At 34.6% G+C, this 23077-nt stretch overlaps 3 protein-coding genes across 6 annotated transcripts; 1 reads left to right on the top strand and 2 right to left on the bottom strand.

Annotated features, from left to right (window-relative positions):
- The first annotated feature begins 3013 nt into the window (after nucleotides 1-3013).
- Nucleotides 3014-7398, top strand: LOC122297747 (protein NDL2). 2 transcript variants are annotated; one of them, XM_043107896.1, is made up of 11 exons: nucleotides 3014-3174; nucleotides 3775-3874; nucleotides 4620-4717; nucleotides 5019-5107; nucleotides 5394-5454; nucleotides 5560-5646; nucleotides 5736-5813; nucleotides 5900-5956; nucleotides 6086-6141; nucleotides 6601-6736; nucleotides 6832-7398. In XM_043107896.1, exons 1-11 carry the CDS (start codon nucleotides 3115-3117, stop codon nucleotides 7051-7053), a joined length of 1044 nt encoding a protein of 347 aa, XP_042963830.1. In that variant the 5' UTR covers nucleotides 3014-3114; the 3' UTR covers nucleotides 7054-7398. The 2 variants fall into 2 exon arrangements, with proteins under 2 accessions (XP_042963830.1, XP_042963831.1); XM_043107897.1 differs by lacking the exons at nucleotides 3014-3174; nucleotides 3775-3874; nucleotides 4620-4717 and adding an exon at nucleotides 4724-4897.
- A 5479-nt stretch (nucleotides 7399-12877) lies between these two features.
- Nucleotides 12878-14476, bottom strand: LOC122297379 (inorganic pyrophosphatase 2-like). The gene is made up of 4 exons (XM_043107416.1): nucleotides 14206-14476; nucleotides 13951-14072; nucleotides 13620-13821; nucleotides 12878-13487 (listed from the first exon to the last, which is right to left on the bottom strand). Exons 1-4 carry the CDS (start codon nucleotides 14341-14343, stop codon nucleotides 13107-13109), a joined length of 843 nt encoding a protein of 280 aa, XP_042963350.1. The 5' UTR covers nucleotides 14344-14476; the 3' UTR covers nucleotides 12878-13106.
- A 2340-nt stretch (nucleotides 14477-16816) lies between these two features.
- Nucleotides 16817-22162, bottom strand: LOC122297505 (homeobox protein ATH1-like). Of its 3 annotated transcripts, XM_043107582.1 has the most exons (7): nucleotides 21814-22162; nucleotides 21401-21613; nucleotides 20607-20679; nucleotides 18394-19783; nucleotides 17719-18074; nucleotides 17510-17570; nucleotides 16817-17230 (listed from the first exon to the last, which is right to left on the bottom strand). In XM_043107582.1, exons 4-7 carry the CDS (start codon nucleotides 19573-19575, stop codon nucleotides 17066-17068), a joined length of 1764 nt encoding a protein of 587 aa, XP_042963516.1. In that variant the 5' UTR covers nucleotides 19576-19783; nucleotides 20607-20679; nucleotides 21401-21613; nucleotides 21814-22162; the 3' UTR covers nucleotides 16817-17065. The 3 variants fall into 3 exon arrangements, with proteins under 3 accessions (XP_042963516.1, XP_042963518.1, XP_042963519.1); XM_043107584.1 differs by lacking the exon at nucleotides 20607-20679; XM_043107585.1 differs by lacking the exon at nucleotides 20607-20679 and having other exon boundaries at nucleotides 18394-19773.
- Between the last annotated feature and the right edge of the window lie 915 nt (nucleotides 22163-23077).

The raw sequence follows: 23077 nt of genomic DNA, 5'->3' as shown, positions 1-23077 counted from the left end.
AGACAGAACCTATGTAGAATAAAAATAAATAAATAAAATAAATCCTTGAGGGCCAATGATTAGAGCTCTAACAGTTTTCAAAAGCATATAAATATTTGTGAAACAATTAGAGTCAAGATTGTTTAGATCTTTTGTCCAAATATTTCTTTTTTTTTTTTTTTTGAAGATTTTGTTGGATGTTAGGACATAACTTTTTTAGATACAAAATTCAGATGAGCTAAAATGAAATATTTTATTAAAAATTAAATAAAATATTATTATAATATAATTTTTTAATATTAATTTTTGTTTTAAAATTTGAAAAAATTAAATTATTTATTATATTTTGTGTAAAAGTTTGAAAATTTATAATAATTATATGATATAAAATAATATTAAATAGTTTAGTTTTATGTAACTAAATCAATTCTATATGATTAACTTAATATATTATTCAAATAATCTATGCAAATGACAATAAATGCTAAACATAAAATTACATGTACATGAAACCTTGAGGAACTTTTATGGGTAATTATGAGGGATCGGATTGCACTGAAATGATTTGGATGGTTATAAAACTTTTATTCTTTTCGAATTTTTATAAAAGAACACATTATTTTTAAGAGAAATGTTACTTATCATTTCCCTATCATATACCAACATGCGACTTGTCATTTTATTATTCTATTTAAACATATATATTTACATATTAATATGTATATATTTAAATAAAATAATAAAAATGATAAATTACATATTGGTGTGGGGATGTAGAGAATGATAAATAGAATTTTTTAATTTTTATTATTCAAAAGAGTGATGCTAGATACAAATCTTCAATAGACAAGTCTCGTACAAGCAATTTGAAAAAAAGTAAGTCTCATTAATAAAAAAAATATATATTTTTACACTTTTTTAAGTAATGTCTATTTTTTTACAAGAGTTTGTATGTGATTTGTCTATTTAAAATTTATTAAAATTATTTCTTTTAACATATGAAATACACAAAAAAGAAAGAAAAATTTTATTTACAAGCTGATATGAGTAACACACATAACAAAGTATTTACATAACATAATTTGATTTGAAAAATAAAATTTAAAATTTAAATGTTATAATATAAATAATTGTAGATTGTGTGTTTTATATACCGACCTGTATATAGAACAATTCTAACATATATATATATATATATATATATAATAGAATACTTCAAAATAATTATGGGCATAAAAGGAAGAAAGCTAGAAGTGACGGTGAAACTAATGGGAAGTTTATGTTGTATTTTGTCGTGATGTTTTTGGTCCATTGTTGTTCAAAAATCATTTTCTGATATTTTATTTATTTATTTATTTATTTATATTCAGTCCAAAGATTAGAAAGAAACCTTTTTGTTAATGTCTGGTGAATGCTAAAGACAGATACCAACTTGAAAGGAAAGTGATATATTGCGTAATTAATTTATGCATTAATGAACCCCATCTTACTCTTTTATTTTTATTTTTATTTTATTTTATTTTCTTAGAGCATTAATGGACCCCATCTTGACTATAGAACATAATATCTCAACTACAGAAACCTGTGGTCGAAAGCCAGTTAGCATCTTTAAAAAGATCCTTTACAAAAAATATATAACCAAAAAAAAAAAAAATATATATATATATATATAGTTTAAAAATAGTGTGTATATATATATATATATATATATGAGAAATGATAGTTACAGTTATGAGTTTACAAGTATTATATAATTATTTTGAAAAAAGTGAATATATATAATTCACATGAAAAAAATATAATTCTTTATTAAAAAAATTAATTTTTTAATAGGAAATTATATTTTTTTCAAAATGATTGTATAGTATTTACGGACTCCACAACTGTATGTAGTATTATTCTCTCTATATATACATATATATAATTGAATTAGATTTTATAATATTTATTATATTCCGTGCATTTTTTAAAAGTATTATATAATAAATATAATAAGATTCATTTTATAATTCTAATTCTCTTTCAATTTAATCTTTAAATATATAAAATTAAGGAATTATTAATTATATATACATGTCTATCATTTTTATGATCGATATAGAAGGAATCGACCAAAACTCTAGGAACGTAATAAAATATTGATAAAATGATTAGGATTATTATTAAAATAATGATATATGCATAATCATATTATAAAAGGAAGATATTTATGTAAATTGACGTTAGTTTTATAAGTTATTTTATAAAAATATCTCTAATATAAAATTAAAATGATTGTAAAAAGGATTATGTATCTATAATTTTTCTTTATTTTATTATTATGATTGTAATAACATCTTAATAAATATGATATTTTCTTGACACGTAACAATTAATATTAGATTATCCTTTTAATATCATTATTTACAGACAATCAAATTTATAATATTTATTTTAGAAATGTTTTGAAAGTTTAATTTAGCAGTAGATGAACTTTGATTAATGATTTAATTAAATAAAATAAAGAGTAATGTTATATATAATCGTAGAGTATATAAATATCATGTAGTTATTTTGAAAAAGAATATAATACATTATTAAAATATCATTTTTTTAATGTGAATTTTGCATTTATTTTTATTTTTTAAAAATAATTTTATGTTGCTTGTGTACTTAAAATTGTAATTAATATTTCTGTAGAATGAAAGAAAAAAAAAAAAAAAAAAAAAGAGGAAAGGGAAATAAATTATAATGTAGAAGAAAAAGAAAGAAATTTAAAGAGAAAGGGGGTCGTTCAAATGGTTCAATGCATGGAAACTAAACAAACGCGTCGTTGTCGTGTCTGGGGGCCACAAGGGTAATATGGTATTTGAATAAAAACTGTCGGTCTCTCTGACTCTAACTCTGGTTAATGTTTTAACCAGACACTCTGGTCGCAGAATTTCGTGCCGACCGCTCGTGAGCATAGTCTGTCAGAGCGTCGGTGACTCGGAGCGACCCGTGTGAGTTAACCACGAGTATGTTTTTAAAATATAGGAGATAGAGGGAGGGAGACTGGTATATATAAATGCCGTGGAGGCCTAAGCCGAAGCCAAATGCCGTCTGCAAATTGAGAGAGAGAGAGAGAGAGAGAGAGAGAGAGAGAGAGAGAGAGTGATGGGTGATTCGAGCGACTCTGTGTCAGTGGATATGGAGGGGATCTCTTTCGGCGGAAGGGTAACCTGCATTCTTCTCTTATCTTTGAATCTATTATTTAATGTGCGTAATGCTTTGTTTGGTTGCTTAGAAATGTAGTGCACTGAAAAAAACAAAAGACCAGTCTTTCGTCCCAACTAAGCATGCTGCAAACATCTGTTCAACTTTTGAACAAGTTTTAGTTTGGCATTGAATAACAGAGTAATAATTTATTCATTTTGGCTTCTCTTGCCATGATTGTTATATTATCTCTTTATCGTCGGTTAATTCATTGTGTTTTCAAGGCAAAATCCGATGCTATGCTTGGAAAAATTTTCAACATTAAAGTTTCTCTTCTGGTTGTTGACTGCAAATGTTGCTGTTAGGATTAAGTATTAGATTGGTTTCATTTGTTTTTTGTATTTTTTTTATAAGTTTGTCTTTATATTTTAAATTGAGATAAGCTTTACTGTAGTGCCTACAAAACTGGACCTTGCTCTGTCTTTGATTGTAAGGTTGGGAATTCACAAATAGGATGGCAGGAATGGATATTGGGTATTGAGGAGTTTATTTGCCCATTTAATTTGCTCGGTTCTGAATATGACTGAAATTGTTATGCGCCAATTGAAATATGTCTTTCAGGAGCACCGTATAGAAACTTCTCTCGGTTTTGTGTCTGTTGCTGTGTATGGAGACCCGGACAAGCCAGCTCTTGTCACTTATCCAGATTTAGCTCTAAATCGTGAGTAAATTTAACTTCATTTTTTACAAAGTTTTTTCCGTTCACGTGGATTCGAATTTTAGACCGTCATGTATGCGGCATGTCCATTGTCCAACACTGCATCTTCCTCACCAAGCCCGTTGATTTATGGTTTATCGATAGATATACATATTAATTTCCAACGCTTTTATGTTGATTTTTGGTATATATAGTTTTTTTTTTCAATCAGTATGGAGAACATGATCAAATTGTCCAAAATTTTGGGAAATATGAGTAACATAAGCATGAATTTCTGGAAATTTGCATCGCCCTGAATTTTTTGTAAATGATAGACAGCCAATTTTTTTCAGCTTTAAGTTGCGTAGTTCTGTGAATTTGGGACAATGAATGTCTTGTAACGAAAGGTCAGAAATATGTTTGCTTTCCCTCAACTCTCATCAAAATACATGTGTTCTTCATGCATGGCCATGGTTTAAATTTGCATCCACACCGTGCATGTTTTAGGGTATGAAAAATGAAAATATACATCATATCTTTTTTTTTTAATATTTTAATTTTTTTTAATTTTTTAATTTTTTAATTTTTTAATTTTTAATTTTATTTATTTATTTATTTATTTATTTTTTATCAGTAAAACAAGGATTTTATTGATAACATGTTTCTTGATTTGTTACATCAAGAAACTAAGAAGTCAGATGATACTATAAACCTGTTTCACCATGCTACCAAGCTCTAACTTATCTTTTGGCCGTATGTGATTGATCAGATGTGTCCTGCTTTCAAGGATTATTCTTTTGTCCAGAAGCATGTTCCTTGCTGCTCCACAATTTTTGCATATATCATATTAGTCCTCCAGGGCATGAGGTTTGTAACTTACTATTTGACGTATCTTGGTAATGTTGCATGTTCCTTGCTGCATATATCATATTAGTCCTCCAGGGCACGAGGTTTGTAACTTACTATTTGACATATCTTGGTAATGTTGCATGTTCCTTGCTGCTCCACAATTTTTGTATATATCATATTAGTCCTCCAGGGCATGAGGTTTGTAACTTACTATTTGACATGTCATGGTAATGTTTGATTTTCATATCTGCATTGCATCACGATGTTATTTATTAAATGCAATAATTAACATAATTCATTTCTTCAAGAGCTGTTGCAGTTGGGAGCTGCCGAAATCAGCCCTGAAAAGCCTTTGCTTTCTGCTGATGATTTAGCAGATCAGATTGTGGAGGTTCTCAATTTCTTTGGGTATTTTTTGTTTCACTTGATCCGTATCTATTCTCTTTTTAAGCATTGGCTAATCATGAACTCTCCCAAGGGTTCCCATTTGCTTCATATAGTTTCAGTTTGTATGACTATCCTAGTTGGTGGCTAGTAATGCTTATTTAGTTGTCTGAAAAGATGTGATAAGACATTTCAAATGTTTATTAAAAAAGTTCTCATTTATGTTGTTTTATTCTTTCATCATGATCTGTATATAATTAAGGGAAGTGACTGATCTTTCTCTCTCTCTCTCTCTCTCTCTCTCGCCCAGACTTGGTGCTGTGATGTGTATGGGGGTTACAGCAGGAGCTTATGTCCTGACCCTATTTGCTGTAAGTTGTCTCCCATGGCACAGCACACATGTTTTGTTTGCGACTTTTAGGTTCTGTTTTGGACACTTGAAAGTCAAATGATCGAAATATCACTCTTGATGACAGATGAAATACAGACAACGTGTTCTTGGATTGATACTCATCTCTCCTCTATGCAAAGCACCCTCTTGGACAGAATGGTTGTATAATAAGGTTCCTTTTCTGAACCTTTTTGCTAATTTTTTTTTTTTTTTTTGGGTTGGAGAATCTTATTCTTATACGAGACTTAATATAATCTGTAGGTGATGTCAAACTTACTCTACTTTTATGGCATGTGTGGAGTGGTGACTGAGTTATTGCTTAAGAGGTACTTCAGCAAGGTATGCCTGTGCTAAGTTTCCTCCATTGATCTTCATGTTCTGAGACTTTGGTCGGTAGATAACTGGATTTTAAATAATGGTGGCAGGAAGTTCATGGCAGTGCTCAAATATCAGAGTCAGTTATAGTTCAGACATGTAGAAGAGTCAGTCCTCTTATCTTTCCTTCCTTTTTTCTTTTAATAATCTATTTATTAATTGAAAGATGAGTGATAATTGTGGTCAAAGGCTGAGCACTTTGTCTGACTTTCGTGACATTATGTTTCCTTCAACAGTCTTTGGAGGAGAGGCAGAGTTCAAATGTTTGGCGGTTTCTGGAAGCAATCAATGGGTAAATCCTGTTTTTAAGATGGTTTAGCTTTACTATTTTTTTTTGGATAAGTGTGATGGTTTAGCTTTACTTTCTATAGTAAGGGTAAAATCCCTAGAATTTATTACATAGGGCATGAATGTCTAATGCATCCTTACATATTGTTTTATGGAAGAGGAAGGGACCGTGCATCCTCAAATATTAATATGCAGACTTTATGTATATTCTCACCCATATAATATATCTTAAATTCTTTATACATCATAACTGATTAGTGTGAGGATTTGCTGTCCTTTAGAAAATGTGCTATTGATTATGTGTGCATTGATTGTTTACTGCTTTATAGATGACTGTCTTACATGGTGTGGGTTACCTTGCCCTTGTGTTTTTATAATTGAAGTCCCACATTGAAAAAACGTGATTCATACACATGCTAATGCCTAGAGATTTGGAGTAACTCTATTTTTTTATGTCTATCAGGAGACCTGACATTACAGAGGGATTGAGAAAGCTACAATGCCGTTCTCTAATTTTTGTTGGGGATAACTCTCCATTTCACTCAGAGGCTCTCCACATGACTTCCAATCTAGATAGGCGATACAGTGCATTAGTTGAGGTATGCCAGAGTTCTATCCCTTCCTGTTTTATGTTCATATATGGCGCTTGAGAATGAGCTTTATTTACTGGGGGATGTGGGGAACAAACGTACAGGTTCAGGCATGCGGGTCAATGGTAACAGAGGAGCAGCCTCATGCCATGTTGATACCATTGGAGTACTTCCTCATGGGATACGGCTTGTATAGACCATCTCAATCAAGTGTCAGCCCGAGGAGCCCCTTGAGTCCGTCTTGCATTGCTCCGGAGCTTCTTTCACCTGAAAGTATGGGCCTGAAGTTGAAACCTATAAAAACACGAATTTCTCTGCAAGTATGAAATTAGAAAGATCAAAAGGAGTGGAGGAAATAAATTTTTGTAATCTACTATGTCATAGGGGTCTGCATTTTCTCTTTTATTCGTTGGGGTTGATAAGTGAGAGGGTAACCATGTTGTTGTATAGATAGAGGTCAAGAAAAGGAAAGATGTACTGTGGAGGGGTGGGGATAGAAAGAAAGCATATATTTTCATTCTTTAATTTGTAGCCATCACTGTTAGTTGAGGTGGGCTGAGCTAAGCTGTCTGTAAATCCTCAAATAATTCTTCATCAACGAGACAAACGAATGATAATAATCACAATAATAAGCCTTGGATATGGTGGCTATGCTTTTCTGATGTTTTAAATGTCTCTTCTTCTTGGAATTATCAATTTGACTGTATTCTTTTGTTGGTAGTGGAGGAATTCTTTTTAGATATATGCTGAGTTGCTAGACTCTATTTTTTTTATGGGAATTTAGGTTGGCTGATAAGTGGAAGAATTAGTGGGTAAGTGCCTTTCTATGTCTGCTCTCTTCTCTACGTAGTTAGTAAAAAGCTTTCTGTAGATGCATAAACAATGATTAGGACCTTTTTTGGCGATTAAATTCGAAAGCAATAGATGAGTGGACTATTAAGGAGTGGTTTCTGCTTTTATCGACCATATTCACATCACGTGGGTCCAAGAAGTATGAAGTTGTGATACACGATAAAGGTAATAAGTGGTGTATGGTCCCATATTATTTATAAATGAGAAGTTTTATTTTTTATAATATTTTAATGAAACTTTAATTGTATCAATAACTATTCATTTTGGAGTATAACTACGTGGTTTGCTATTTTTTTATGATGTTATAAATGGTATTAAAACCTATTTCAACGATATGTGATAAATGGTAGATGACGTGTAAGATCTCTCATTGTTTAGGAATATTGAGAAATAGCTAAGCACGATGAAGACAAATCATTTGCTGAAATGCCTCAATGGGTTGAAACTGTTTTACTCAGGTATTACAGAATATATTTCCACTACAATACAGCACTCGGTGCTTTGTACAGTATTTATAGAGTGAAAACCAAAACCAATCTTTGTAGAATAATTCTAGATGCTTCTATATTCTTTTTCCGTAGCATTTACATGTTTTGTGCATTTGTATTGTGAGGCAGTCTGTTGAGCATTTTGTTGTGGGTGCCGTGAGCTGGTGTGCACAGGTGTAGAGTAATCAGTTGTGCTAACATCCCCCGCGATGCAAGGGGCACCTCTTTGAGAGTGATACTTGATCGTAAAAGAGAGAAACGAGCCGAGGAGAGTGGCTTTGTAAGAATATCCGCAATTTGATCTTTGCTTTGAAGAAACTTGACGACAAGTGATTTGGCAGCAACACGGTCACGGACAAAATGATAGTCCAAGTCAACATGTTTAATTCGTGAGTGCATAACAAGATTAACAGATAAGTAAGTAGCACCAAGATTATCACAAAATAAAGTCGGAATATCAGTAAGACCAATTCCTAATTCAGTTAACAAAGATTGTAGCCAAAGTATTTCGTAAGTCGTGTTGGCCACTGATTTGTATTCAGCCTCAGTTGAGGACCTTGCAACAGTGGGTTGTTTCTTTGAACCCCAAGAAACTAAATGAGAACCAAAATAAATGCAAAAACCCCAGTAGATTTACGATCATCAGGGCAACCAGCCCAATCCGCATCTGAAAAGGCAGTTATTTGAAAAGAAGAAGTTGGTGATAGGTGTAATCCAAAAGAAGGGGTGAGGCGAAGATAGCGGAGGATGCGTTTAACAGCTTGCCAATGAGGGAGACGAGGACAATGCATGAATTGACATACTTTGTTAACAACAAACGAGATGTCAGGGCGGGTAAAAGAGAGATATTGAAGGCTGCCCACTATACTCCAATAAAGTTGAGGATCCTCAAATGAGGGTCCATCAATAGCAGTGAGTTTAGTGGAAGAAGCCATCGGAGTGGTCATAGTTTTAGACTGATGCATATTGGTTCTGTGAAGTAGATTAGAAATATAACGATGTTGAGAGAGAAATAAACCAGAGGAATTTCTACAAACTTGAATTCCTAAAAAATAATAAAGAGTGCCAAGATCTTTAACAGGAAAAGATTGACGCAAAGCAAGTATAAAATCATTAATCAGAGAAGAATTAGAGGCTGTAACAACAATATCGTCTACATAGACTAATACATAAACAGAGGCAGATGCATTGGAAAGAATGAACAAAGAGGAATCAGATGTAGAAGCATGAAATCCTAAATCCAACAGACGTGAACTCAGTTTAGCAAACCAAGCCCTAGGGGCTTGTTTCAAACCATATATTGATTTTCGTAGTTTACAAATAAATTGAGGAAATTCAGGATTTACAAACCCAGCTGGTTGATGCATGAAAACATCCTCCTCTAGATCCCCCATGTAAGAACACATTCTGCACATCTAGTTGATGAAGAAGCCATTTTCGAGTTACTGCAAGAGAGAGAATTAGACGTATAGTGACCGGTTTAAAACAGGAGAAAATGTCTCAGAATAATCGAAGTCGACTTGCTGGTGGAACCCTTTAGCAACAAGTCGAGCTTTTCGACGTTCTAGAGTTCCATCAGCATGTCTTTTGGTTTTAAGAACTCACTTAGATCCAAGAATATTGAGATTGGGAGAGGGAAGAACCAAATCCCAGGTGTGGTTTCGTAAGAGGGCTTCGAATTCAGTGGCCATAGCATCACGCCAGGCCGGATATTGGGATGCAACGGTATACGAAGTTGGTTCTTCAGGAATGGTAGGAGATTCGGTTAAGGAGGCCGACGGTTTGGGAGAAGGCCATGGCAAGGTGCCATCCGTGCGATGAAGAGGACGGGAGCTGTGGGTCTTTGATCTGGTAATCATTGGATGAGAGGTAGAGGTCGGCTGTGATGAGGGTAAGCTGGGGTTTGGTGAGGATGGCGCAGGAGGTAAGGAGGCAGGGGAAACATTCGGTAGATGAGAATCAGGTAGGGTTGAAGAAAGTGAACTAGGTTGGGCCGAAGGAATAAAGGGGGAGTGGGCCGGAGAAAATGAAGGGGACTGGACCGAAGAAATAGAAGGGGAGTGGGCCGAAGAAATAGAGTGGTCTGGAGAGGAATTATGAGCAGCACGTGAAGCAGAGGAGATGAGAGGGGAAGGGCACGTACCAAACGCAGGAGAAATGGGCCGACTAGAGAGTAAAGGAGAAGAAAGGCTTGTGGGCTGAGATGAGGAAGTAGAATTGGTTACGAAATGAGTAGAGGCAGAGAAAGGAAATCTAGTTTCATTAAAGCGAACATCACGGGAAACATAAATTCTACCCGTAGGTATATGTAAATAATTATAACCCTTATGATTTAAATTGTACCCAATAAAAACACAAAGTTGAGAACGCATATCCATTTTGTAACGATTAAAAGGGCGAAGATTAGGCCAACAAGCACATCCAAAAATTCGTAAAAATTTATAATCCGGTTGTTGACGAAATAAAAGTTGAAAAGGAGAAATATTTTGTAAGATAGGAGTAGGCATCCTATTTATTAAAAAGGTAGCGGTTTGAAAGACCTCAGCCCAAAATTTAGATGGAGCCGAGGAATGGGCTAGAAGAAAGCCCAGTTTTGACAATATGACGATGACGTTGCTCTATGCTACCATTTTGAGCGTGAGAATAAGGACAAGTAATGCGATGAGAAATACCAAGACTGAGAAGGAGAGAAGAAAAGGGGCGAAATTCTCCACCCCAATCAGTTTGAATGGCAATGATATTTTGAGAGAAAGTATTTTGCACAAATTTAAGAAAGACTAAGAAAATAGTAGATACTTCAGATTTAGCATGTAAAGGAAAATACCAAATATATTTAGTAAAATCATCTACAATGGAAAAGCAAAATTTAAAGCCATTAGAGGATAGTACAGGCGCCGGTCCCCAAACATCTAGAAATAAAAGTTGAAAAGCATGAGTTGATGTAGAAGGAGAAGGTGGATGAGGGAGAGTGTGGGATTTTGCTTGAAGACAAGCATTACAAGGAGTAAAATGTGATAAAGAGGTTGTGGGGAGATTATTTTGGCGAATGGTAAAAGATGTAACACGGGAAGATGGGTGGCCTAAGCGGGAATGCCAAATTTGAGGAGTTGTTCGTTCACCAATAAAGGCTTGATGTTGTATGGAACTAGTAAATCGGAAATGACATCATCATGGGATGGAAGCATGTACAAGTCATTCTTAACGGGGCCCTGAAAAAGTACTTCCTGGGAACGTAAATCCTTCACAAGAAAACCAGAAGAATTAAACTCAAAGAAAACAGAATTATCAAGACAAAATTGACGAACAGATAATAAATTTTTAGAAATAGATGAGACATGAATTAAATGACGAAGTAGCAATTTGTCAGTGGGTGTTGGAAGAAGGCCAGTGCCGGTGTGCTATATAGGAAGAGAAGACCCATCACCAATAGAGACTTGATCAGGTCCAGCATATGATGTAGATTCCAAATTTAAATTGGAAAAATCAGATGTAAAATGATTCGTAGCAGCAGTGTCAGGGAACCATAAATTGGAAGGTGATGAAGAAGCAGGAACCGAAGTATAGTGAGCTGTAAGGGAGGAAGGTGGGGATGGTTGATAATTGTGAGTGAAGCGATGATAACACTGGAATGCAAAATGACCGACACGGGTACAGATTTGACAAGTGGGTTTGTTTGAAGCATTTGTAGAAAAGAAATTGGGAGGTCCCGAAGAGAAGGTACGGGAACCACCTCGACTACGACCACGACCATGACCATGACTACGACCTTGATTGGAAAAATTTGAAGTGGGACGAAAATGAGTGGAATTAGCCGAGAAGGACGCTGAAGATAGAGTGGTTTGGGTCTGATGGGCAAGACGCGACTCATGATTTAGGAGATAACTATAGACCTGAGATGAGGACAACGGTTCAGGTCTGGTGGTGATGGAGGACACAACAGATTCATAGTCAGAACCCAAGTTAGCTAAGAGGTAGACGATGAACTCATGGGGATCAAGAGGGTGACCAGCAGAGGAGAGAGATGAGGCTAACGCTTTTGCTTTATGAAAATAGGTGGAAATCGTGTCTGAGCCTTTTTTGAGAGTTGCTAATTGGTACTGTGTCTGCATAAGATGGGTAGTAGATTGAGCCGAATAAAGATTGGTTAGAGTAGACCATATGTCGTGAGAAGTGGGGCAATCAACGACTTGAGCAAGGACAGGGTCGGTGAGGGAAGAATAGAGAGCAAAGATGATCATTTGATCCTGTTGAAGCCATGAGTTATGTGCTGGGTTGGGTTTGTCATCTATGGAGGCAGGAGGAAGGGGAAATGAGCCATCCACGTAGCCATATAATTGATAGCTTTTGAGAAAGGCCAGAATCTGAGCTTTCCAAAGTGGAAAGTTGTCATGAGAAAGTTTTACAGTAAGAAGATGGGCAGCGGAATTAGTGAGGGACGGAGGTGGGGGAGCCATTGAAGGATCGTAAATGGACAGAGGTCCTATATAGCTGCTGATACCATATTGAGAAACAGCAGAGCACGATGAAGACAAATCATTTGCTGAAATGCCTCAATGGGCTGAAACTGTTTTACTCAGGTATTACAGAACATATTTCCACTACAATACAACACTTGGTGCTTTGTACAATATTTATAGAGTGAAAACCAAAACCAATCTTTGCAGAATAATTCTAGATGCTTCTATATTCTTCTTCCGTAGCATTTACACGTTTTGTGCATTTGTATTGTGAGGCAGTCTGTTGAGCATTCTGTTGTGGGTGTCGTGAGCTGGTGTGCACAGGTGTAGAGTAATCAGTTGTGCTAACAAGGAATAATAAGTTATTGCTCTTTATAATATTTCAATGGAGCTCTAATTATATCAAGTTTTGGAGTATAAGTTACATGGATTGGACATTCGTAACATAATTATTATTTTTAGGCCTTCTATTTCAGTTTCTGTTCAAGAAGACGTAGGATTACATCATTGTAATAGCCAGAAAGATGCATGAAAAATTGATATTGATGTTCTTATTGCGCCAACAATCAGAATTCTTTGCAACTACTGGGGAACTGGGAGAGTACTATTGCTGAAGGCTTCATGGGCAGTGATTGAACTCGTGAGGAACTTGCACTCAACTGCAACCATTCGATCAGTACTGCTTCTCACGTTGTATTTCTCTTCAATGAAAAATGGGTTTATTAAATCGAGCAATATAGTCTCAAGGTCCTCCCCATCTTTCCACTCATGAACTTTTGCCTTGATGAGGCTTCGGTTGGTGCAAATTATCTCCCAGATTGGGTAATTCTTCCTTGGCATCAGAAAATCTCCTTCTTCAAGCTTCAAACCAGCACAAAAATCTGCAGTCCCATCTCCAAGATAGATGATCTTTTTCTTTCCCTCAGCTGGAAGAGAAGCTCGGATCTTTTCCATCACTAAACCCTGTTGGAAGATACATTATTATCAGCCCAAAAGATTTGGGAAACTTAGGTTGTAATAGCAAATATAAAGGAACATATCTTGGCATTGCAGCAATCGAAATTGAAAATATAGATCTAGGACAATTTATATCACCTTGCACATGTTGGGAGGACAACTACTGCAGCCATGAGAATGAGAACTGAAATCATGGTATGGTAAGATTCTAAGCCTTCCTTCCTCATCAATAAAACTTGGGTTCGTGTTGATTTCTGTGAAACATTCAATCAAACCATGATGTTTCAAAATAGTGTCGATGAAAAAGGCATTTGCGTCACTTAGTATTCTCAAATCACACCTGCAAATCGTACACATGCAAAATCCTTAAAGAGAACTCGTAACTACTGCAGCATATATAACACGTATTGCTATTACATCAAATTCTCCTGTGTATATGTTTGAAATTTGAGTCGAGGAAAGTATGTACCCAGAAGCATGGGCTGATTTAATTGCAGAGATAATCCTGGGGTTCAGTGGAGCATGTTTCAAACACACTGCAATGTCCTCAATCGTCTTTCCCCGTAAGTGAAGCTCCATCATCATCGTATCCTGAAAATATAGCCATTTTTACAGATATTATAAACATGACGAATTTGCAGGGAGAAAAAAAATAGTTGAATATATACATATATATATATATATATATATATATATATATAAAATACATGGAATGAAAACAAACCATGAGAGAATTCCAAGGCAAGGAAGGGAGGAGTTGGGTAAACAACTCGGAGATACCCAACTCATCCACAACCCAGTTATCGCTATCGCAGTCGAGAATCGTCTTGTCGAAGTCAAAAACCACCACCACTCCTGCCATTGCTACAACCACCGCTTATTTTCCTTACGTACCAGAGAGAGAGAGAGAGAGAGAGAGAGAGGAGAGAGAGAGAGGTGGGAATGAAGCTTTTATACGTAAAAGCAAATTGGTTACAGCTTAGCAAGCACCGTGGAGATTGTCATAATATATATATATATATCTTCTATATATAAAAAGTGTGTATGAAACGAAAAATCTTGTTTTAACGGTTTTTCTTGTTTTTCCGTTAAAGTTAACACCGTTTATTTTAACGGTTTGGCACATAAAATGAAGACATAAATGTTGAGAGAGATAGCATTCAATGTTGTTACATGATTTATTAATCTCAATAATTATAATACTTAATAGTTTATATAATAATAGGTAATTAAATATTAGTTATTATATTTTTCTCTTTCTCCTTAACATATACACGTGTATTAGGTGCATAAGACGTGAATTCCTAAGTATAATATACGTGTATTATACGTTTCATTAACTCAGATTATTGAGTATTCCAAATTTAAAAATCTCATATAATATATAATATAAGTGTGTTTAATCAAAGTGTTTTTTTTTCTCTATGGTAGTAGGACGTAGCTTCCGCTAAGTCATATTCCATACGTGGGCTTGCTATGATAGGCATGTGACAAAGGCCGTGACCCTTGAGCTAATCAAGAAAGAGTAAATTCGGCCAACAATTTCAAAATATATTTTATGATTTATATATTTGCTATATATAGAAAATATTATACCACAAATTTTATAAAAAGATTATGTTTTAACTTTATATTGTCCCTGATCGACTCAACCAACAGCAAAATAAGAATTTCAATGTTGTCTCTATTGATTGTCTACAGGATGACATAAATTGATGAATTATAATACAAACATCAAACGATACATATTTTGAACTACCGTTTGTGTTAGACTTTTATTAAATTTTTCGTATACATCTTTGTTAAAATTATAGATATTATAAACATGTATTGGATTATATGATACTTTGAACTAATTTTTTTATTTTCTCCAATATGCCTTAAATTATTAAGTGACATCAATAATTTTTATAAAATATATATTATTTTTTATAAATAATCATTTCATAAAATTAGACAAACGTGCTTTGCACGTTAATCTCACCTAGTATATATATATTTCTCTATAAGCAATGGTGGAGACGACTCTGGTGGCCTACTCGAGCTCCTGGCATGGTGAAAGAAAATACATTTATGATTTATATGCAACAGTTGTTCCTATGCTTGAGAAATGCGTGTCCAGTCACGCCTCCATTATTTTGTTTAACTATTCGAAAGATTGTCTCTTTATTTCATATTTTATTTCAGACGAGAAAGATGAATAATAAAATTAAAAGTTGAATTAAATATTATTAAAATATATATTATTAATGTTGTTTTTATTTTAAGATTTTAAAAAGTTAAACTGTTTTTTTTTTTAATGTAAAAATTTAGAAAAATTGTCATTTAATATAAAATAAAATAATAATAGTTGTGAAAACAAGCAAAGCCGTAAAATTTAAAATCTACTTCAAAAAAGACTTATAAAAAACTTATTAGATTAACGTGTGAGTAATTGATATGCTGAAAAACATGAAATTTAAAATTTGAATTACAAAATAAACTAACAAAATGAATTGCTCCGCCCAAGTTTCATAAAAAACCAGAAAACAAGATGCATTAGAGGAAACTCAGTTCCTTTTAAAGCAAGATGCATATTGTTGGAATATTCAAGATGAGGTCTACTACACCACTTCATTTAAAAATTTTGTATACCACAAAATACTTAAATCTCTTTAAGAAGAGGGAAATTTCTCTACCTCAATCTACAATCAATCTAAATTAATTTCGTTTAGATATTAATTTCATTATAATTTTTAGTTTATTATTGTATATTTCACTAAAACATTTGGTGGTTAGAGAAACCATACCAAGTATCCTCTATATAAACCAAGGGGGAACCTTTAACATTGTGAAATTTGAACAAGGGAGGAGGATTTTGAGTAACCAATACGTGATAAAGCACACATTGCAGTATGACAGTTTTCAGTTTTTAAGAAATCTGCTTCACCTTGACTTGGTATCGATTTGGAGCCGAGTAATGTTTTCACAAAAATGATTTTCCAGTTTCTGATCTGCAAATTACAGCAGCTGAGGTTCATGGGTCTCGTACCACAATTTTTTTCCCTTTTTCAACTTTTTTTTTTGTTCAACTTTCTCTCAGAGAGTGATAACGTTTGAAGAGTTCCATTATTGAAGCATGTTTCTATTCTAGCTAGGTAGCATTCGCAAGTCTTGATAGATGCTAACAGACTAACAGTTGAAGGATCGGTTTTCCCAGTCAGGAAAGAATTATATTCAATTGAGAGAGAGAGAGAGAGAGAGAGAGAGAGAGAGAGAGAGAGAGATTTCCAACAAATGGAGTTTGATGAAGCACACTTGGAACCAGCAACTAATGGAAGACAAGAACTCTAAACTGAATGGAAGGAAATCTTGCATTCTGCAGAAGACATGCAAAACTAAACAATTCCACGTACGCTACACAGAATTCTGATTCGCCTAAGGCATTCATGCTGGGGAGCATGTAATTAAGAGAAGTGTAATCATTAAAGGCCCCCCACACTTCAATGGAGGACTATGTACAGGTTCTAGATAAGGTTTGTTTCTTACAGAATGACAAAGAAACTGTCCTCGCAATTTTCTATGTACCTTTTCTTCCTTCAGCTTCATGTGGAACTAAATCTATGGTTGGTGATGCTCATGTTGTTTCTATGGTTGCTTTGGGTTCCTTCCTTATCTCGTTGTACCTTTCTTCTGTTCATCTCAGCGTACATTTCTTCAATCATTGGTTTCCACAGCCGAACTCGAGCATTGATGAACCAATTGGATACCTAATCATAAAATATAAAATTACAATTCTGAAGAAATAGTCTACAAAAGAAACAAAACTTCTGGTCTCCAAGGGGGAGAGAGAGGGAGTGCGAGTTGGTTAAAGAGTTCTTATACTTGCTCTTTCTATCTTTTTTCCATTTGTATTCCAAAAATGCAGTTTTGATTGATTTTTCTTAAAAGGAGGAATTAAAAAAAAAAATTGCACTTGTCATCATTAAAATTTCCAAATATTCTAAATCCTTCAATGATCAATCCACTATAATGGAGGCAGGAAGTACCTGGCTTCTAGTCAATCCACTTTTTACTGCAAGTAAATGCTTCTCTGCATCTTTAGGATACCTGACATTAATCAAACGTGCAAGAGCTCCTTGTATATCAATCCATGTACATATGTGAAATTCACCAAATATATCTATCTGATAATTGAACAATAATCTATTAAACTTGGAGCACAAATGTCAAAATGTTATGCACTAAGAGAGCTTACGGATGAAGAAAGTTTTGAAACATCCATGCCCTTAAAACTGAGACAGATCTTTCCGGCAAGCCTCGTTGGGGTCTCCATAACTGATGATCTTTACTTTTTAGCTGCTGTAGAGCCCATTGCTTTTGGATGAAAGAAGTTTCAAAAGATCTTTTCTTCTCTTTCTTGCATGTGCTGTTAAAATGTGCTCCCATTGCAAGGATATAGTTGCTAATCCTTTCTCTCAGGTTTCTATACAAGAAAGACACTGTTTGCAGAGCAAAACGAGCATGTATCTGAGGGTCCAACTCGGTAGCAGCATGAAATGCAGAAATAACAGTATGGATCTCATCCACGCATTGGCTGTATTGGTCATCAACCTGAATCAACAAAGGTAAAGATATTCAAGACTCGTAAGTGCAAAAATATGGCCTAGAACAAAAGCTTTATTACCATTGAAGTTTTAATATTGAAATTTTTAACATTGAAATCAGTAATTGAAGACACATGGTCAACCATATTGAAATTTCTATTTTGATCCACTACTGTAAGTTACAAGTTACAACGTCCCTAACCATGAATGCCAACAAGAATAACAAAATCAGAGCACTAATCTATTTCAACCAGGAAAACAATTAATACCAAGACCCAATTAGGAAAATGTTGAACTACCTAGTGGAATAAACCAAACCCACATACCACTTGTAGCAGAGTCAGCAGTTGGGCTTTCTTAGCTTCAACTGTCCGTCTTTGCAATGTGAACTCCATTTGAAGCTCCAATCCACCATCCACATCAGGAACTGTGGAAGACATCCATCTTTCAGCTGGGACACTTGAAGAGAACGGTATATTTGAACCAGCCTCATTCCTAGCAGTTGGATAACTCATATGGTCTAGATTTTCTAGTGAATGGTTTGCAATTTGAGCAAGTATCTCCTGGATTACATGAAGATATCTTGATCCTAGTATTACTTGAGAGAACTCAGGTGATCTGTAAGAGCCAAAACTTACAGAAAGCTCCTTACTGTTGCAAGTCTGTTCAGAACTTAATGTTGTTTCATTCAAGCAATGGCGTGTCACACCGGACATACCCATTTCAGAGCACTGATCCGGGATGTTAATCTCATTGAGAACAGAAGGCTCAGATGTAGCAAGAGTTAACGAGAGCTCATTATTAAAATTGGAGGAACTGTAAGGAGCATTTGTGGTCACATTTCCACTATGTGATGACATCCATCCATCTGGAATGATACTTGCTGTAGATGAAAATGGCTGAAGCTCTGCTCTTACTGGTGATTTCCCAACAAGCTCTAGTGGAGCGGGGTACTTGGTCTCCCACTTTGTGTTCGTATTACCAAGTACATCTTCATATCCACAGCTCAAAGATGTTGCAAAAGAAGCATTAGAACAGCCATTTGAAGCATAAGTTCGTAAAACATCCAAAGGACAGATTGAAGGGGCCAAAATTGCTAAATTGTTTAGATTTTCTTGAAGATCAAATTTTGCAGCCGGGAATGTAGCATGTGAAGCAGCAGATATAGCTGCTCCTCCAGCTGCTTGGTCTTGAAACTGAGTGTTACCACTGAGACGTGAATGGCAAAGTGAGGCATCTCTCGCCACGTTTCTTCCTAGCAATGTAACCAATGCATTAGAATCAACAACCCGCTCAACATTTGGATTAGTATGGAGACCATTCATTGATTCTCCTTGCAATGCAGAAAGCACTGGAAATCCAGTCATTATGTGGTTTTGGTTGTTAAGGTCAAATGAGTTGGATTGCAGGAGTGTGTTTGAAGTTGTACGTGGTGGAAATCCATCTATGACAACGGGACTTTGGCTTCCCATATCTGTTGGAACTATACACAAATTATTCTCCATCATAAGGGACACCAAAAATTAGAAGGCATCATGCATTGATGGTCTAAGGGCTGCGTAACTGGATTCTTGTGCTTCAAATGTATGTTAGGCCAGCTTCATTTCAAGAACTGCATCCCGAATCCTGGAAAATTCTGTCACTAAAAGTTCTGGGGAGATCATTACCTTCACACTTTCAATTGTTGTCTGTCAAGTAATATTAACCTGGACCAACCTAAAAAAGAAAATAAGTTAAAATCCATTATAGCACAAACATCATTACAATATTGAGAAAACAAATATTATTGTTTCAGTACGAGGGAGGAAATAACTTCGAGCCGCAGTCTGAAGGCCTACTTTGAATGAAATTACAACTTTATTTTTACCCTTCATCTTTTTTTTTTTTTTTAACAAGTTCCCCCGCCTCCCCCCCCCCCCCCCCCCCCCCCCCCTCCTCTCATCTTCTTAGCAAGACATAATACAATATCAATATTCAGAGAGGTAACATGTAAGTTAATTGAAGTTTTCAAATACTCAAGGCATAATACATAATTACTTATTAAAAAAAATACTCAAGGCATAATTAAACCATAAAAAGGTGAAGATTCCATTCGACAATAATCATTCAACACCTGCGGAGGTGGAACAGAAATTGATTAAGAACTAAAAGAAGATGCATAAACGAAGGAACTACATATAAATGTCCATAAACGATGGGAACAAAGTGAGCTGGAAGCTCATTACAATTCAATTTGCTTAGAATAGCTTTTTGAGCTCTCTACATCTTTGGACACTGAAATTTAAACGATGGGTACAACAGGAGCTAGAAGCCTAGAAACAATACCAAGTCAGACCTAAACCATGTTACTCTAGCACAACAAAGTAGCACCAAAAGATGCAGTGGAATGAACCTAAAAATCTACATCAGTATACTAAAGCTTTAGAAATCTTTCAAAGTCAGAATTATAGCAGTTAGCACCATTCTGAGCACATTGCATAGAAGGTGGAAGCATACGCCATTAGGCAAAAGGAAGAGGATACACGTAAGAACAACCAACCTCCCATTCATATGCAGAGGAACTATCACACACAGCAAAACACTCACGAAGACTGCAGATTTCTCCACCAAACCTTCCAGAAAGCAAAAGACTAGTGTGAAGAATTTTCATGCAGGTTCATAGGATCTCCCAAATTAGACCTCCGAAATCAAACAGTTTGGCACTGCATAGGTTTGCTTTTGGAACCCAAAACAAGCTACTGCAGTGCAAAGTTCAAAAGTAATCGAGCTTTCTCTTTTTCCACAAAAGAATATGAATCAGAAGTCAGAAAGCAGTGGTTTTAGAAAAAACCCTTCGTTTCTTTTTTTATCAAAAAAGAGGTGGAAAAGCTAAGAAGATCACGGACGTTGTCCAAGCTCAAACCCCAACAAATTAAAGAGCCAATACAAACAGTGGGTAAATTTCTTTACAGGAAGGGAAAAAAGTGGGTATTCCTTCAAGAACCCAAAACCCGAGAATCTGAAGTTAGAGTCTCAGCGACTCACTCAGACCCCATCAAGACCCACAATCTTTCCCTCTCTCTTTCTGTCCTCAAAATTTAAAGCTCAAAACAAAAATGGCCAATGGGTCTGAAAAATAAAGGATATCGATTCTCAGAATCCATCAAGTGCGAGACTAAAAGAGTGCCGAAAAAACGAAAAAGGCTTCTTCAGAGAGCTAGGTGGTGATGAATAAAAATGTATCCATTCATTGAGAGAGAGAGAGAGAGAGAGAGAGAGAGGGCGAGAGAGGGGACTCAGAAGCGTCAAGCGAGTAAAAAACAAGGGATAGAGAGGGGGGGGGAAACACATTACCCTTTGGTGCAGTGCCACTCATTTCTGCTGCAGTCTTTAGAGGGCCCATCCCTTCCCTCTGTCTCTGATCTCCTTTGTCCTCGCCACCACCTCTCATTATCTGCTCCTCTGCAATCATCACAATCAAAATATCTGGATTCTCTCTGTTCAAACTTCTGTTCATGCCAGGTCTCCTCAGCCCCATTTTCTGAGACAAAGTGCTTTGCTTTTCACCTATTTTAAGACGAGAAGCTAATGTGATTAGAAAGAAGAGTAAAATCGGGTAAGCAAGTCTCACACTTTCTCTTAAGAATCTTACAACTCAAGGGTTAAGGCAATGCAACTGTGCAAAGAGTGAAAAAGAACACTGTCTTAACAGTGTACTTTTTTGAGAAAGAAAGAGGAGTCTGAAATGATGATGCAAGCAAACTCACTGGGTGATGGGAAAATCTAGTGGGATTGCGAAGATCTTTGACAATTTATTGTAGCAATTACAGGCCCCATCTACTCCTCTTGTGGGTGGCAGGCATCCTTTGAGCTCGGACTCAGACTCTGGGTGATCATAATTGTCTCCTCGACCCTCGTGATTATAATCTCTATAAACCTGTAAAACAGAGGTATCGAATGATGCCTTTTATTCCTGGATCATAATTATATGCTTAATGTTTTCAAAATGTCTCGGATCTATGGGGATTTTCTGGGATCACTGATGTGATAATTCAATCTTCCCTACAATTTGGCAGTGATGAGTTTAGCTTAAATGGCCCATAAAAAAGAAGAAGGTACAATTGATTAGTAATGAATGCAGCTGAAATAAATAAACACTATAGCAGAACAGTGTGATGTGCAGTATTTTTTTTTTTTCCAGAAATGACAGTTTCTTTTAAATAATGAAGAAAAATAGTTTCTTTCTTGGAAAGTTTCTTTTAAATTCTGACAAGTGGGTGGTTGTCGTGTTAAATAAATTCATTTTGTCTGAATACTCACAAGCAGTAAATGTAATTCCAAGGAAACAATATTAGAAATGAAGTGTCAAAATTTAGTTTCAGGATATATAATTATATTTTTAAGATGTATAAATTTTTTATATTTTTTTAAAATAATAAATATAAAATTTATATAAAAATTTAATTTTTTAATAATAAATTATACTATCCTAAAATTATATCTAACATTGCTAATATAATTTTTTAAAATATGTTTTTTATGATAATTTATCAAATATATTCATTTCTACTTTTGGTCAGTAGATTTTTACTTTAAAATATAATAAATAATTTAATTTTTTAAAATAAAAAAAATAATATTATTAAAATATAATATTCTAATGATATTTTATTTAATTTTTAACTTTTATCTAAAATAATTTCATATCATCTCACTATTCAAATAATCTTTGAATCAAAAGTCAAAATTAATAGATGCCAGTGAGAATAAAACAATTTTGGAAAATGATAGTGTTATAACCATCCTATTATTTATTTACTACTTTTTTTGTATTTAATTTTTTTTAAAATTTTTTATTTGACTTAATGATTAAGAAAGTAATTATTAATAAAATTATATATTTTTTAATTTTTTCTTAATGATTAAAGATGTTAAAAAAATACTTAAAAAAATAATAAAAAAATAAAAAACTTTAAATTCTTTATAAGCATTAAATGGATAGTAGTAACCCTATCACTACCCATTTAATAA

The sequence above is a fragment of the Carya illinoinensis genome, chromosome 15, assembly GCF_018687715.1.
Source record: "Carya illinoinensis cultivar Pawnee chromosome 15, C.illinoinensisPawnee_v1, whole genome shotgun sequence".
NCBI classification, from domain to species: Eukaryota; Viridiplantae; Streptophyta; class Magnoliopsida; order Fagales; family Juglandaceae; genus Carya; species Carya illinoinensis.
Note: the sequence above shows the minus strand (reverse complement) of the source record. Positions and strands in the feature narration are given on the sequence as shown.